The following is a 16,638-nucleotide window of genomic DNA, read 5'->3' on the forward strand; positions in this document are numbered from 1 at the left end:
TCATGTCTAGAAGAAACCAGGTACTATTAATCACCTACTCAATACTATCCCTACAGTGAAGTATGGTGGTGGCAGCATCATGCTGTGGGGGTTGAGGAAAAGCTGAATGGAGCAAAGTACAGAGATGTTCTCAATGAAAACCTGATCCAGAGTGCAGTGGACTTCAGACTGGACTGAAGGGTCACCTTCCAACAAGACAATGACCCTAATCACACCACCAAGCCAGCACAGGAGTGGCTTGGGGACAACTCTGTGAATGTCCTTGAGTGGCCCATCCAGATCCCAGACTTAACCCAATCAAAAATCTCTTCAGAGACCTGAAAATGACTGTCCACTGCACCAAAGATCCCCATCTAACCTGATAGAGCTTGAGAGGATCTTCAGCAGGGGCGGACTGGCCATAGAACCTACAGGGAAATTTCCCGGTGGGTTGATGCCCAGGGGGTTGCCCAAGTCCTCCACATGGCCGCCTGTCGTGTTTATGGCGATCTGATGCTCTCAGCATTAATTATTGCTAGGAGCATCTGCTACTTATGCACCTGTCTGGCAGAAAAAAGTGCCCTCCTGCCTTCAACTGTATGGCCGGTGATAGAGTTGAATACTGCCCCCCCCCCCCCCTACTTATGTTGACCCTGCTTACTGCCTTCTGTCAGTTAGGGACACTTTTAGCTTTTTTTTCCAGGACCACTTTAAGTTCCCATTCCACCCCTGATCTTCGGAGAAGAATGGCAGAAAATCCCCAAATTCAGGTATGCAAACCTTGTGGCATCATACCCAAAAAGTCTGGTGGCTGTAATAGCTGCCAAAGGTGCTTCAACTAAGTATGTGTAAAGGGTCTGTATACTTATGTCAATGCATTATGTTAGTTTTTCCCCTTTTCAATAAATTAGCAAAGATTTTGAACATTCTGTTTTCGCTTTCTTATTAAGGGGTAAAACTTAGGGAAAAACTTTAATTTTTTATTTTTTTTAGCACAAGGGCACAATAGAACAAAATGGTTTGAAGACTCTGAATTCATATGCAATGCATTATGTCTAACATAAGATGATGCTCATAGAGGATTAAACTAGTTGGTGCCAAGAATGTTCTGAACCAATGTTTGAGGGCTGTATACTGTGCTTGGCATCCAACTGAAAAGGACATTTGGGGGAAACATTGTGAATAGATGCTGCTTTTAGCCAATGGGTGGCATCATAAGTGTTCTCAGCTCTGCTGACTGGCTCTCTTCTCATTTCTCCTCCCAAATGTCCTTTTCGGCTTTATACCTGGAATAATATTCAACCCCTCTTCCAAAACACAGGCTTGCAGCAGAATCCTGGCACAAGGAAGTATAATCCCATTGCCTGAGAAAAAATGCAGTGTACGACCTAAAGTAAAATAATTTAAAATGTTGGTTCAGTCATGTTAAGAGTTGTCCACTACATGTCTAAAAATTTTAACTTTAAGAGCCAGCGGGGCTGGTGAGGCCAACAGCAATGCCTTTGTGGTCTCAGTCGGTGTTTGACATGTCTGTATGTTACTGACCTCAGTGATTCAGTGCTGCATACCACTGAGACCAGTGGGTGGCTGCATTGGTTACATGGGCACATCATTACTACTGCAACAAAGTCATCCAAGACCCCTGAGATCACCAGAGTGATGACAACGGAGGACAGTGGAAAATTTATTAGGTGAGTAATTTTTTTAATTTTTTAATTTGGTTCTTTTTATTTGGTTATTTCTTCCCTGTTCTCTTAGGTCTGCTAATAAGGAGACAGTGCTGTACAGCAAATCTCAGCCAGATTAAATCTGCAGTTATTGTGTCCACTTGCTCCCAGATAAAAGCACACTCACTTAATTATTACACTGCTGATGGACGCTGGTGCCACCCACAGAGCTGAAATGTTGGTTTTTTTGCTTGAATCTGTGTGGGTAACAGTGGAATCCTGTGAAAGACACAACAAATAAAACAACAAATAGATTCAGCAAATGCTTCCAATGCTGGCCCGCTTTCTTAAAAGTGTTAGTTACAGTGGATAAGATTATGATTCACAAATAAGTAGCTAGCAAATGTATAATTTATTCAGTCAGAGATGGGATCTGGTCTGCAACTGTCTGTCTAATGAAGCATTACAATAAGCAACTCTCTGGTGTATTACTTAGGATGCCCTTCATCTGAATGGACTTGTGGCAATCAACTAAGGGGTCTATGATCATGCAGTTCCTAGCACAATAGTTTAGCATAGTCAAATATTCGGGGGGGGAATACAATTTCTCCTTATAGAGAGCGCCTAAACGGCGTGAGGAGTCTTAGAGGCCAGGCAATGTTCCTCTGGAATTCTGGGAAGAGGGTATGCAAATGAGCCCTTAGCAAGCTGTGCCTATAATGCTACCATATGTAAGGCAGCTATCCTATAAATCAATGTTCGATCTCTTCAACAGGCCTTGAGACATGATTTGGATAATAACTAAGCCATCATCTTATCTCCAGACAGCTGTTTCAGGATGATTGCCCCTCATCAGTACAGAGCAGGGAGTACTGGCTGAGAGGCCTAGGTTAGGATTCAAGGAATACTATTATCTCCTTAAGCCTCATGCACACGTCCGTGGAACACGGACCGTGTGATACCTGCCTGGATTTCTTCTGAGTGCAAGAGCGCACGGCTCGGTTGCTATGACGCCGTGCGCTTCCTGCACTCAGAAGAAATCCAGGCCGGTATCACACGGTCCGTGTTCCACGGACGTGTGCATGAGGCTTTATGGAGAGTGCCTAAACGGTTGAACATTGACTTGTAAGATAGGTGTCTTACATCTGGTGGCATTAGAGGCAGAACTTACTGATTTGCATCCCTTCTTCCCAGGATAATCAAGGATGAATGCACACTGAAAAACAAAACTGATTAGATGCACCATCATGACAGTGAGTCCCGTGTCTTTATGTTTCATGACAAGGACAGTACTTCACTATTTTTTAAATTCTAATTCCCCTCCGATCTCCGAAAAGTGGTGAATTTATGGGGGATGGTAGGAATATTACTATTTCTGTATATGTACTCACCACATTCTCAGCACAAGTGAGATTTTTTGATTTAGGGTCTGTCACAATGAAATGGCCAACAATTTCATTTTCTGGTATACTGCGTGCTTGCAGGAGAAACCCTTCGAAATATGTTTCAGGACTTGCCTGCAGAGTGACTGAAAAAAAGGCAGTAGAGTTATTTTTTACTTTTATTTGTTTTGTCCATATTACCATGACTCTCATAATTAAATGTTAGCAACTTATGGAATCATCCTCCCCCTCCCACCGTTAATTATTTATCAGTCTTGGAAACCTCTTGTGTTCAACAGAAGAAGTGGAAGTGCTACCGCCTCTATTGGACCAAGCGATACATGACCCAGATCAGCTCTGCCTTTGACTATCCTAATGATAGAGATGTTCTTTCCCCTGTAACTGAGGCTACTATTGATGCCCCAGTTACAGCGAAAAAATGCACAATGAAAAAAATTATTGACCCCCAGAGGTCTTTTATGACTCCTTGGGAGACATATTACGTAACAAAAATTTATACTACATTAAGGGGGGTTACCAAAAATTTACTATTGATGGCCTATCCTCAGAAAAGGCCATTGATATTTAATTGGTGGGGCCTGACACCCTTGCACCACAAGCTATCAGCAGTTTTGGGGAAGCTCCAGCGGACAGCACAGTCCATCCATTGTGTAGTGGATGTTGCTCGCTACTTCAGCTCTGCTCCACTACACAATGGAGGATGCTGTGTAGTTGTGGCACCAACTTCAGCTGCTGGAGTTACCCTGAATCAGCTGAATGGTGGGGGTACATAGAGTCAGACCTCCGCCAATCAGATCACAATGGGCTATCAATGGTAAAATCCCAGACAACCCCTTTAAAAATGTAATAAAAGTGTAAAAAAAATTATAAAACCGCTTCCCCCAAAAGTAAAAATATACAAAAGATTTATTATAAATATTCTTGTACAAGTATTACATAGTTATACAAATTTTTACTTCACTACTTAGGTATCTACAATACATTTAGAGAAATGTAGAGAAAGGTTATTTAGTGTGAAACATGAACAGCATAAAAAATAAATAAATACCAAAACCCTTTTTTTAAGCATGCATATTACAAAACACAGAAAATAGTTTAAATAACATAGTAATTTGTATGTATCCTCAAATGGAAAAAAAAATAAGACCACACATACCTACTTCACAGAAAAAAAATAAAAACAAAACTTTTAGCTGCTGAAACGCAGAGAGACAAGAACGAAAAAATGAAGCTGGTTATTAAGACTTTTTCAAGCCTGGTTATTAGGGGTTATATATTCTACTGTAATAATCTACCATACAGAAGGATACAATTATTGTAATTATTGTAAATATTATTTTAGCTGCTAAATATGTCAGTAATAACTGTTTCTTGTAAGATATTTAATTAGTTGTTGGTTCACACTTTTGAAAGGGCAGAGAATAGAAGCGACATTCACTCCTATAGAAAGCTCATAGACTTAGACTGAAATCTGGTAGTACTCACCTGTGATTTCTTCTGCAGGTCTGTATGTGTGGCTAGAAGCAAACACACTGTATGGTGGCTCTGTTGTCTGTGCAGAGACGCCATGTTGTGGCATCATTGTGTCACATGCTTTATAGACCAGTCCATTGCTATATGTGGACACGTGCGAGACCAGAAATCCAAAAATCAAAACTCTAAACACAAAAACTTTCATCTGAGGGAAAAAATATATATGTCTTAATATATTTGGTATCACATTTATTGACAATTCAGCAATACAATATGATAAGGATTAGTTATTAGCAAAGCTAATGAATAATGAATATCAGTTATAGAATTGTCATAATGACTTTTATTGTCGCCATAAAATAATAAAACAAAATATACTCTACTCACCTATTTTTCCTTCCGTAGCTCCTTGCACCACTGCTCCAATCCTCCCATCTTCTTGGCTGCAGTGATGACATGCCCATAATATCCTGAACACCTATGCCAATCAATGGCCTCAGCACAATATTGCACATGACTGCTGAGGTCAAGTCACGTGGCGTATAGCGGAATGTCATTACTGGATAGGTCATCAGTATCTAATTGGTGGAGGTCTGACCCCCGGGACCCCCGCTGATCAGCAATTTGAGAAAGCACCAGATCTTGCAGTAGTGTCATGGCCTTCTCTCAGCAAACCAAGGAGAGTGACGTTAGGAGGACACTGGTCTGGCTAACAGCTAAACAGGGGAGAAGTTATCGAAGAGTAACACGGGGGACCTTGGCACTTGCAGAGACAAACAATGCTCCTTGGCACTTGAGATGCTCTTTTGCATGTGCCTTCAAAGTTCATTTTTGGAGCATTATGGCTGAAGAAAAGCCAAAGACAGGTACTATTTGTTATCTGTGTATGTGACCCACAGTGTGGTGTGAGAAGTTTGAGATGACTAAAGTTGGTGGCAGAAAATTAATTTATTGTAACCATATCTCAGACATGATTTACAATATTTGGCAACTGTTCAATAAAACCTGTGATCGCTAAAGGTGAATTCACACATTGCTTATGCCACCAAAGAATGGCTTACAAATAAGATTAATGTTAAAGGGGTTCTGCAGTTCTTTAAAACTGATGATCTATCCTCTGGATAGATCATCAGCATCTGATCGGCGGGGGTCCGACACTCGGGACCCCTGCCGATCAGCTGTTTGAGAAGGCAGCGGCGCTCCAGGACCGCCGCGGCCTTCTCTCGGTTTCCCTCAGGCCTAGTGACGTCACCACTAGTATCACTGGCCTGGGCGAGGCTAAGGTCTGTTAACTTAAATGAATCTTAGCTGCGCCCAGGCCAGTGACACTAGTCGTGACGTCACTGGGCCTGGGGTAAACAGCGAGAAGGCCACGGCGCTACTGCCAGCGCCCCTGCCTTCTCAAACAGCTGATCGGTGGGGGTCCCGGGTGTCGGACCCCCGCCGATCAAATGCTGATGATCTATCCAGAGGATAGATCATCAGTTTAAAAGAACTGCAGAACCCCTTTAAGATAACATGCCTAGGTAATCTAGATGTATGTCATGAAGTAGCTGGGCTTAATAAATATTAAACATAATAAACTGGTCCCATGAAGGGGCATCATTAGATGAGTAACTTCTTGGGTGTGATAAGTAATCCACCTTAGTTATCGTAAACTTACCTACTATTAACTTCAATAACCGCACCTCATAATGCTTAGAAAGTTTTAAAAAATAATTACATGACCTTCCCATATTCAGAAGCTTTGTACGATCATGGATTTTGTGCATAACCACTTTGCTTTACTAAACAATGCTATGCTCTCTTGCAAAAGCACCAGCTAATATAACATGGCCAAAATGTATTAGACGGCCAGCATTCAAAATTCAACAAGTTCAACAAAAATATTTGCAAAAGCGAGGTGTGTTATTTTCAAAAAAATGACACAAATAGCATTAATAATAGGGGAACAATTACATCAGAGCAGAGGGAGAAACCTCCACAGTGAAGGGGCTCTCCAGAGATCCCCTATTGAAAAATGAGCTTCTCACAAATCCCAGTACGCTTCAAAAAGTCTGTGAGTAGCACAAATTTTTAAAATATGTAATGAGAGTACTTTTTTAGATGGATTGGTTAGATACGTTTCAATAAGAGGAATTAACAGTGTTTTCAGTTCAGCCATCTTTTATTAGCACTTTATTATGAAACAACTGTACCTATAGCCATAATAGCTTTATATCTATGGCTTGTTATTTGAACTTTTGGCTTCATACACACCACCATATTTTTCATTTGTGTGCTATCCACATTTTTTGCAGATAACACACTGAATCCATTCGTTTCTGAGGGGCCAGGCACACATCTGAGTTATGCTTTACAACAGCCACCATGGGCCATATGAAATACCCCAGAATAGAGTAAATGCAAAAGGATTAATTATTATGTTGTTATTTGGTTTATTGAAATGTTATGATTTATTATGCCTGACTACTTTATGGTACCCTATGGATAGGTCAGAGTTAACAACCTTGACCCAGCCCCTTTCGGATGCTAGGAGATGGACATGGGTCCGCCCTTAGTCAGTATAGAGAGTTTAGTCTAGCTGTGCTATGGAGAGGACAAATGGCTGCTTGCTCCTCAGGACTGGGCCTGTGTTTCAGAGAACCATAATTTCTGATACAGTAACAGTTATCCAAAGTGCTCCAGAGAGAAAGAGTAGTTCAGGTACTGTGCAGCTTAGGGCTCTTTCACACTTGCGTTCTTTTCTTCCGGCATAGAGTTCCGTCGTCGGGGCTCTATGCCGGAAGAATCCTAATCAGTTTTATCCTAATGCATTCTGAATGGAGAGAAATCCGTTCAGGATGCATCAGGATGTCTTCAGTTCCGGAACGGAACATTTTTTGGCCGGAGAAAATACCGCAGCATGCTGCGCTTTTTGCTCCGGCCAAAAATCCGGAACACTTGCCGCAAGGCCGGATCCGGAATGAATGCCCATTGAAAGGCATTGATCCGGATCCGAACTTAAGCTAAACGTCGTTTCGGCGCATTGCCGGATCCGACGTTTAGCTTTTTCTGAATGGTTACCATGGCTGCCGGGACGCTAAAGTCCTGGCAGCCATGGTAAAGTGTAGTGGGGAGCGGGGGAGCAGTATACTTACCGTCCGTGCGGCTCCCCGGGCGCTCCAGAGTGACGTCAGGGCGCCCCAGTCGCATGGATGACGTGATCACGTGGATCACGTTATCCATGCGCATGGGGCGCTCTGACGTCACTCTGAAGCGCCCCAGGAGCCGCACGGACTGTAAGTATACCGGTATACTGCTCCCCCGCTCCCCACTACTACTATGGCAACCAGGACTTTAATAGCGTCCTGGCTGCCATAGTAACACTGAACGCATTTTGAAGACGGATGCGTCTTCAAATGCTTTCAGTTCGCTTGCGTTTTTCCGGATCCGACGTGTAATTCCGGCAAGTGGAGTACACGCCGGATCCGGACAACGCAAGTGTGAAAGAGGCCTAAGGCTGATAAAGACATTGCTGCTGTGAGAAGGAATATTGTCAGTGCGTCTGTCACACTTTGACATGGTTTGACCAGCCAGGTCTTAATTCTGTTCCCCTCATTCACATTACAGAACATCTACCAACAAGATCATTGCCAGCCTAAGGTTCTGCAGAGAGAAAGAAAGTCAGAGAAGGAGTACCATAACCCCCATAAATTGCTACTGAGGAAGAATTGCACTATAATTTGCTTGGAACTCTGCCTTGAGACTGTTGGATGTACTACTACTCCTATTTTGCACTTTATTAAAGAGAGACTTATTTATTCACTACAGCTGGCCTGATCACTGACTCCATTGTTGTGCACTGGCTATTGCACCTGATCCCATACTCCTGCCCTGCATCCTGCGAAAACACTTAAAGGGTTTCTGTCATCAGAAAAATGGGTATTAACCTGGCTGACATTAGCGATGTGCTAATGTCAGCTGAACATAACTATATTAGTCCCATGTCACTATGTGCCTCCGTTATTTAGAAAAACAAACTTTTATAATATGTAAATGAGACTTTAGGAGCAGGAAGGGGGGGGGCTTTGCACCTGCTCCTAGAGGCTCTGTTCGCTTATCTCTTTCCACGTCCTTCTACACTTGATTGACAGGGCCAGGCCAGCGTTGGTCTGCCGGGGAAATCTCGCGCCTGCGCCGTCCGATTCAGTATTTGGCGCAGTGAGGGAAGGACGTTCGCCGACAGCCAGCTTCTTCACTGAGCCTGCGCTGAATACGTCGCAGTGAGGAAGCCGGCTGCCAGCGAACGTCCTTCCCTCACTGCGCCTGCGCCAAATACTGAACGGGATGGTGCAGGCGCGAGATTTCCCTGGCAGACAGGAGACCAAAGCTGGCCTGGCCCTACTTTATGCAATGCCCCCCCCCTGCTCCTAGAGGCTCATTTGCATATTATAAAAGTTCGTTTTTTTCTAAATAACGGCGGCACATAGTGAAATGGGACTAATAGTTATGTTCAGCTGACACTAGCACATCGCTAATGTCAGCCAGGTTAATACCCACTTTTCTGATGACAGAAACCCTTTAACACCAAGGGCACCCCAGCGATCACCAGGCAGAGCCTCATCACCAGGGTGTGCCCCGAGGAAAGAAAGGGTGTGCCCTCCTGGTGTGCCCTCCTAAGAGGATACTGGTGTGCAGATCGCCACTGTGATCTATGTGTACACTCATTCTTGCCAGGCTACTACCACTGCCATCCTCCACTTGTTCATCCCTGCATATAACCACCATGAACAGGAGCTGACCTCCTTCACTTCTATGAGAGAGTTGTGTAGGCATGCTCTGTGACCTGTACAGAGGTCAGGAGGGAATAGATAAGTTGTGACATTGCCTATTGTGAATACTGGATGCTGTGTTATCTATATATAGAGATGATATCTGCCATTGTAAACATGCCTTTAATAATAGGCAACACTTCTTGAAAAGTGATCTGTACAGACCAAGAAGTGTTGCCTATTATTAACCCCTTAAGGACTTAGGACGTACTGGTACGCCCTATTTCCCGAGTCCTTAAGGACTCAGGACGTAACGGTACGTCCTAACTTTAAATCGCGATTGCGGCGCGGCGGGGGTTAATCACAACAGGATGTCCACTGAAATCATTCAGCGGGTATCCTGTCACAACGCCGGGGGGGGGGTCCCGTGACCCCCAGTGTCAGCGATCGCCACAAACCGCAGGTCAATTCAGACCTGCGGTTTGCGGCTTCTACCTTATCCGGCGGGCAGCGAGTGGCGGTGCCATCGGGTCCCCATGCGGCTGTAGGGGGGACCCGATGGCATGGAATGCAGCGCGATGTCTAAGGAAGGCATCGCGCTGCCTTCCGGTGACGAGCCTGTGAGATCCAGCCCCCTGTATTGGAATGCATTGTAAAAGGGATTAGACCACCAAAAGTTGAAGTAAAAAAAAAAAGTAAAAAAAAAGTTGAAAAAATAAAGTCCCCCCCAAAAAATTACGTTTCAAGTAAAAATAAACAAAAACGTCATTTTCCCCAAATAAAGTTTAAAAAAAATTGGTAAAAAATAGGGGGGAAAAAAGTATACATATTAGGTATCGACGCCTCCGTATCGACCGGCTCTATAAATATATCACATGACCTAACCCCTCAGATAAACACCGTAAAAAATAAAAAATAAAAACTGTGCTAAATAAACCATTTTTTTGTCACCTTACATCACAAAAAGTACAACAGCAAGCGATCAAAAAGGCGTTTGCCCACCAAAATAGTACCAATCGAACCGTCACCTCATCCCGCAAAAAATTAGCCCCTACCTGAGACAATCGCCCAAAAAATAAAAAAAACTATGGCTCAGAATATGGAGACACTAAAACATCATTTTTTTTGTTTTAAAAATGATATTATTGTTTAAAACTTACATAATTAAAAAAATGTATACATATTAGGTATCGCCGGGTCCGTATTGACCGGCTCTATAAAAATATCACATGACCTAACCCCTCAGATGAACACCGTAAAAAATAAAAACTGTGCTAAATAAACAATTTTTTTCTCACCGTACATCACAAAAAGTGTAATAGCAAGCGATCAAAAAGTCATATGCACCCCAAAATAGTGCCAATCAAACCGTCATCTCATCCCACAAAAAATGAGACCCTACCTAAGATAATCGCCCAAAAAACAGAAAAAACTATGGCTCTCAGAATATGGAGACACTAAAACATGATTTTTTTTTGTTTTAAAAATGATATTATTGTTTAAAACTTACATATTAAAAAAAAGTATACATATTAGGTATCGCCGGGTCTGTATTGACCGGCTCTATAAAAATATCACATGACCTAACCCCTCAGATGAACACCGTAAAAAATAAAAAATAAAAACTGTGCTAAATAAACCATTTTTTAACTTACATAAATAAAAAAAAGTATACATATTAGGTATCGCCGCATCCGTGACAACCTGGTCTATAAAAATATCACATGATCTAACCTTTCAGATGAATGCTGTAAATAACAAAAAATAAAAATGGTGCCAAAACAGCTATTTCTTGTTACCTTGCCTCACAAAAAGTGTAAAATAGAGCAACCAAAAATCATATGTACCCTAAACTAGTACCAACAAAACTGCCACCCTATCCCGTAGTTTCTAAAATGGGGTCACTTTTTTGGAGTTTCTACTCTAGGGGTGCATCAGGGGGGCTTCAAATGGGACATGGTGTCAAAAAAAAACAGTCCAGCAAAATCTGCCTTCCAAAAACCGTATGGCATTCCTTTCCTTCTGCACCCTGCCGTGTGCCCGTACAGCGGTTTACAACCACATATGGGGTGTTTCTGTAAACTACAGAATCAGGGCCATAAATATTGAGTTTTGTTTGGCTGTTAACCCTTGCTTTGTTACTGGGAAAAATGGATTAAAATGGAAAATTTGTCAAAAAATTTAAATTCTGAAATTTTATCTCTATTTGCCAATAACTCTTGTGGAACACCTAAAGGGTTAACAACATTTGTAAAAATCAGTTTTGAATACCTTGAGGGGTGTAGTTTCTTAGATGGGGTCACTTTTATGGAGTTTCTATTCTAGGGGTGCATCAGGGGGGCTTCAAATGGGACATGGTGTCAAAAAAAACAGTCCAGCAAAACCTGCCTTCCAAAAACCGTATGGCATTCCTTTCATTCTGCGCCCTGCCGTGTGCCCGAACAGCGGTTTATGACCACATATGGGGTGTTTCTGTAAATTACAGAAACAGGGCCATAAATATTTAGTTTGGTTTGGCTGTTAACCCTTGCTTTGTAACTGGAAAAAAAATATTAAAATGGAAAATCTGCCAAAAAAGTGACATTTTGAAATTGTATTTCTATTTTCCATTAATTCTTGTGGAACACCTAAAGGGTTAACGACGTTTGTAAAATCTGTTTTGAATACCTTGAGGGGTGTACTTTCTAGAATGGGGTCATTTTTGGGTGGTTTCTATTATGTAAGCCTCGCAAAGTGACTTCAGACCTGAACTGGTCCCTAAAAATTGGGTTTTTGAAAATTTCTGAAAAATTTCAAGATTTGCTTCTAAACTTCTAAGCCTTGTAACATCCCCAAAAAATTAAATATCATTCCCAAAATGATCCAAACATGAAGTAGACATATGGGGAATGTAAAGTAATAACTATTTTTGGAGGTATTACTATGTATTATAAAAGTAGAGAAATTGAAACTTGGAAATTTGCAATTTATTTACCAATTTTTGGTAAATTTTGTATTATTTTATAAATAAAAATGATATTTTTTTAACTTCATTTTACCAGTGTCATGAAGTACAATATGTGACGAAAAAACAATCTCAGAATGGCCTGGATAAGTCAAAGCGTTTTAAAGTTATCAGCACTTAAAGTGACACTGGTCAGATTTGCAAAAAATGGCCAAGTCCTTAAGGGGAAATAGGGCTGAGTCCTTAAGGGGTTAAAGGGGTTGTCCGGGTTCAGAGCTGAACCCGGACATACCTCCATTTTCACCCAGGCAGCCACCCTGACTTGAGCATCGGACAATCCCTTTAAGCTTAGCAGCCAGTGCGACTTTTAAAAAAAAATATAGATAGTAACATGGAAAATCACCAAAAATGTAAAAAATATGTTTAACATAAAGATATATGATTTAAACAATGAATCATTTTCTGATGACACAGTAATAAAGATCCCGCATGTATCACTGGCATAGCCAGATTCCTCTGTTGTTAGTATGTAATTGGTTACTCTTAAAGGGGTTATCCAATACTATACACTGCCCCCCATATGCCGGGCCCCTCACAGAGAATATACTTACCCTGCTCCTGGTCTCGCACCGCCGCTGCTGCTTCTCCCCGTGCGTCGATGAAAACATTCTGTGTCGGGGGGAGCAGTAAATGGCAGGCGGGGACGGGGACAACCCTCCCTAGCGTCACCTGTGATAATAGGGAGGCTAGTCCCTGTCCCCGCCGGCCATTTGATGCTCCCCTCCGACACTGGATGTTTTAATCGGTCCATGGGGAGAAGCAGCAGTGCGGGGACCAGGAGAGGCGCAGGGAGTCGGGTAAGTATATTCCCTGTGAGGCGCCTGGCATAGGGGGGGGGGGGGGGTAATTTATAGTATTGGATAACCTCTTTAACCCCTTAAGGACCCACGCCGTACATGTATGGCGCTGGTGGACCTGACTTAAGGACCAGCGCCGGACATGTACGGTGGGCTGATCGGGCGGGTGTAGGAGCTGCGCCTGCCCGAGCAGCGGCACGAACCCGACAGTCACTGACAGCCGGGCCCCTGCTGCATACGCTGGCATCAGTGAAAACAGAGGGTACGGGTGCCCTCCGCTTCCCCATCGGGTCCCCGCGGTGGGTACCCGATGGCAGAGAAGCCCTTAGACTGGGTCTCACAGGCAGGCTGTCAGCATAAAAGCTGACAGTCAATGCATTACAATACAGGATGTTTTGTAATACTTTGCTGAGGGGATCAGAACCCAGAAGTTAAATTCCCAGAGTGGGACAAAAATAAAAAGTAAAAAAAAATTTTTTTTCATAATATAAAAAAAAAAGTTTAAAAATTCCCAAAATAAAACACATAAAACAAAAAAAGACATATTAGGTATTGCCACGTCCATAACAACCGACTCTACAAAAATATCACATGATCCACCCCCTCACCTGAACGCCGTAGAAAAAATAAAATAAAAACTGTGCTAAAACAATCATTTTGTTTGTCACCTTACATCACAAAAAGTGTAACACCAAGCGATCAAAAATGCGTATGCCCCCCAAAATAGTACCAATCAAACCGTCACCTCATCCTGCAAAAAATTTGCCCCTACATAAAACAATCGGGCAAAAAAAAAAAATGTCTCAGAATATGGAGACACTAAAACATGATTTTTTTTGTTTCAAAAATACTTTTATTGTGTTAAAAGACATATAGACGTATTAGGTATCGCCATGTTCATAACAACCAGGTCTATTAAAATATCACATGACCTAACCCCTCAGGTGAACACCGTAATTTTTTTGTCATCTTATATCGCACAAAGTATAATACCAAGCGATCAAAAAGTCATACGCACCCCAAAATAGTACCAATCAAACCGCCATCTTATCTCGCAAAAAGTTAGACCCTACCTAAGACAATCGTCCAAAAAATAAAAAAAACTATGGCTTTTAGAATAGGGAGACACTAAAATATCATTTTTTTTTGCTTCAAAACTGCTATTATTATGCTAAAATGAAATAAATAAATAAAAGTAGACATATTTGGTATTTCTGCGTCCGTAACAACCTGCTCTATAAAAATACCACATGACCTAACCCCTCAGATGAACACCGTAAAAAAATTAAATTAAAAACTGGGTCAAAAAAGCAATTTTTTTGTCACCTTACATCACAAAAAGTGTAATACCAAGCGATCAAAAAGTCATATGCACCCTAAAATAGTACCAATTAAACAGTCATCTCATCCCGCAAAAAATTAGACCCTACATAAGACAATTGCCCCAAAAAAAAAAAAAAAATATGGCTTTCAGAATATGGAGACACTAAAATATAATAAAATAAAAAAAATGCTTTATTATGTAAAACTGAAGCAAACAACCAAAAAAAGTCATATTTGGTATTGTCGCATCCGTAACAACCTGCTCTATAAAAATACCACATGATCTAACCTGTCAGATGAACATTGTAAAAAACAAAAATAAAAACAGTGTCAAAACAGCTATTTTTTGTTACCTTGCCTCACAAAAAATCTTATGTACCCTAAAATAGTACCAACAAAACTGCCACCTTTTCCCGTAGTTTCCAAAATGGGGTCACTTTTTTGGAGTTTCTACTTTAAGGGTGCTTCAGGGGGTCTTCAAAGTGCAAATTTTTTATGTTATCATCCTAAAATGTTTTGCGCTAGACTGTTTCATGTGCCAGCAGTTCATGCAATGAGTGCAGCGCAGTAGAGATGAACATAGAAGTACTTTGCTTTTCCTGAAATTCAATGACCTGTAGAAACTTCCTGAACATAAGTGGCAAAGAAGCCAGATCATTTATATAACTTTGTTACCAAGTCTTTAAATTCTAAAGTAAAAACCTGCACCCTGTTGTAAACTATACAGTACATTGATACAAGGTGCAATCTAAACATGCAATTAGACGGTTATTCTTAAGCACAATATTCTCTGATAAAGCTGAATACTTCATCTGCTCACCTTGAGGATGATGAATCCCTCTTGATTTCATATAGTTATTAGAAACAGTAGTTTGCAGCAGAATGAGTAGCAGGTATACTTGTTGCAGTATATAGGTGGTTTGCTGTGTGTGCTGCAAGGCTGGTAGATTTCTCACCTTTCGTTTATGTCATTCAGTTGCAGTAATGATGAGGAGAGTTCAGAAAGTAATATGAGCATTTACCACACCCAAAATCTCAGCAGCCAATTACTGCACAAGGAATACAAGGAAAGTTTGAAAGCAGCTGCCTGCTGTACCAGCAAACCTCACATAGCCTGGATGAAAATGGAAAGTGATGAAATAGAAAGAGACAGTGAATGTGCTGAGATACAAAAAAACAAAAAATTGTATATAATAGTAATAATAGGAAATAAAATTGATCTTTTACAATATTGTATTTCCACCAAACAAGTGCAGTTCACATCACCCTACAAATACAGCAGTATTAATGAACAAATCATTTTAACATACCTATATTTTCATGCTCTAAGATCAGTGTGTTAAGAATATACCCAATTAGTCAGGGCTTCTGAACTGGTAGCTCTGCCTCTTTCATTTACAGCCACATTAGTTAAGAGGAAGGAAACCGATACGAGTTCCTAGTATGAGAAAGGAAACCTATACGAGTTCCTAGTATGAGAAAGGAAACCTATACGAGTTCCTAGTATGAGGAAGGAAACCCATACGAGTTCCTAGTATGAGTGAAGGAATCCCATACAAGTTCCTAGTAAGGAAAGCTATACAAGTTCCTAGTATGAGTGAAGGAAACCCATACGGGTTTATTGTAAGAAAACCCATACGAGTTTCTAGTATGAGGAAGGAAACCCATACGAGTTCCTAGTAAGGAAAGCCATACAAGTTCTTATTATGAGGAAATAAACCCATACAAGTTCAAAGTATACGTGATGGAAACCCATACAAGTTCCTAGTAAGAAACCCATACGAGTTACTAGTAAGGAAACCCATATGAGTTCCTAGTATGAGGAAGGAAACCCATACAAGTTCCTAGTATGAGAAAGGAAACCCATACAAGTTCCTAGTATGAGGAAGGAAACCCATACAAGTTCCTAGTATGAGGAAGGAAACCCATACAAGTTCCTAGTATGAGAAAGGAAGTCCATACAAGTTCCTAGTATGAGAAAGGAAACCCATATGGGTTCCTAGTAAGGAAAGCCATACAAGTTCTTAGTATGAGGAAATAAACCCATACAAGTTCATAGTATAAGTGATGGAAACCCATACAAGTTCCTAGTAAGGAAACCCATATGAGTTCCTAGTATGAGAAAGGAAGCCCATACAAGTTCCTAGTAAGGAAACCCATATGAGTTCCTAGTATGAGAAAGGAAGCCCATACAAGTTCCTAGTATGAGAAAGGAAGCCCATACAAGTTCCTAGTATG

General features: G+C 41.3%; 1 protein-coding gene across 1 annotated transcript in view; it reads right to left on the reverse strand.

Moving 5' to 3' along the window:
- The window catches only part of LOC120979794 (putative ferric-chelate reductase 1), a 78,087-nt gene extending 62,781 nt beyond the window's left edge, over nt 1-15,306 (reverse strand). The window contains exons 1-4 of the mRNA XM_040408750.1: nt 15,221-15,306; nt 4,535-4,727; nt 3,038-3,174; nt 1,834-1,925 (exon numbers count right to left, since the gene is read on the reverse strand). Coding sequence (XP_040264684.1) covers nt 1,834-1,925; nt 3,038-3,174; nt 4,535-4,727 — 422 coding nt within the window. The 5' untranslated portion in view covers nt 15,221-15,306. The remainder of the gene's footprint in view (nt 1-1,833; nt 1,926-3,037; nt 3,175-4,534; nt 4,728-15,220) is intronic.
- Nucleotides 15,307-16,638: the final 1,332 nt, after the last annotated feature.

The sequence above is a fragment of the Bufo bufo genome, chromosome 9 (genome assembly GCF_905171765.1).
Source record: "Bufo bufo chromosome 9, aBufBuf1.1, whole genome shotgun sequence".
Classification (NCBI taxonomy): Eukaryota; Metazoa; Chordata; class Amphibia; order Anura; family Bufonidae; genus Bufo; species Bufo bufo.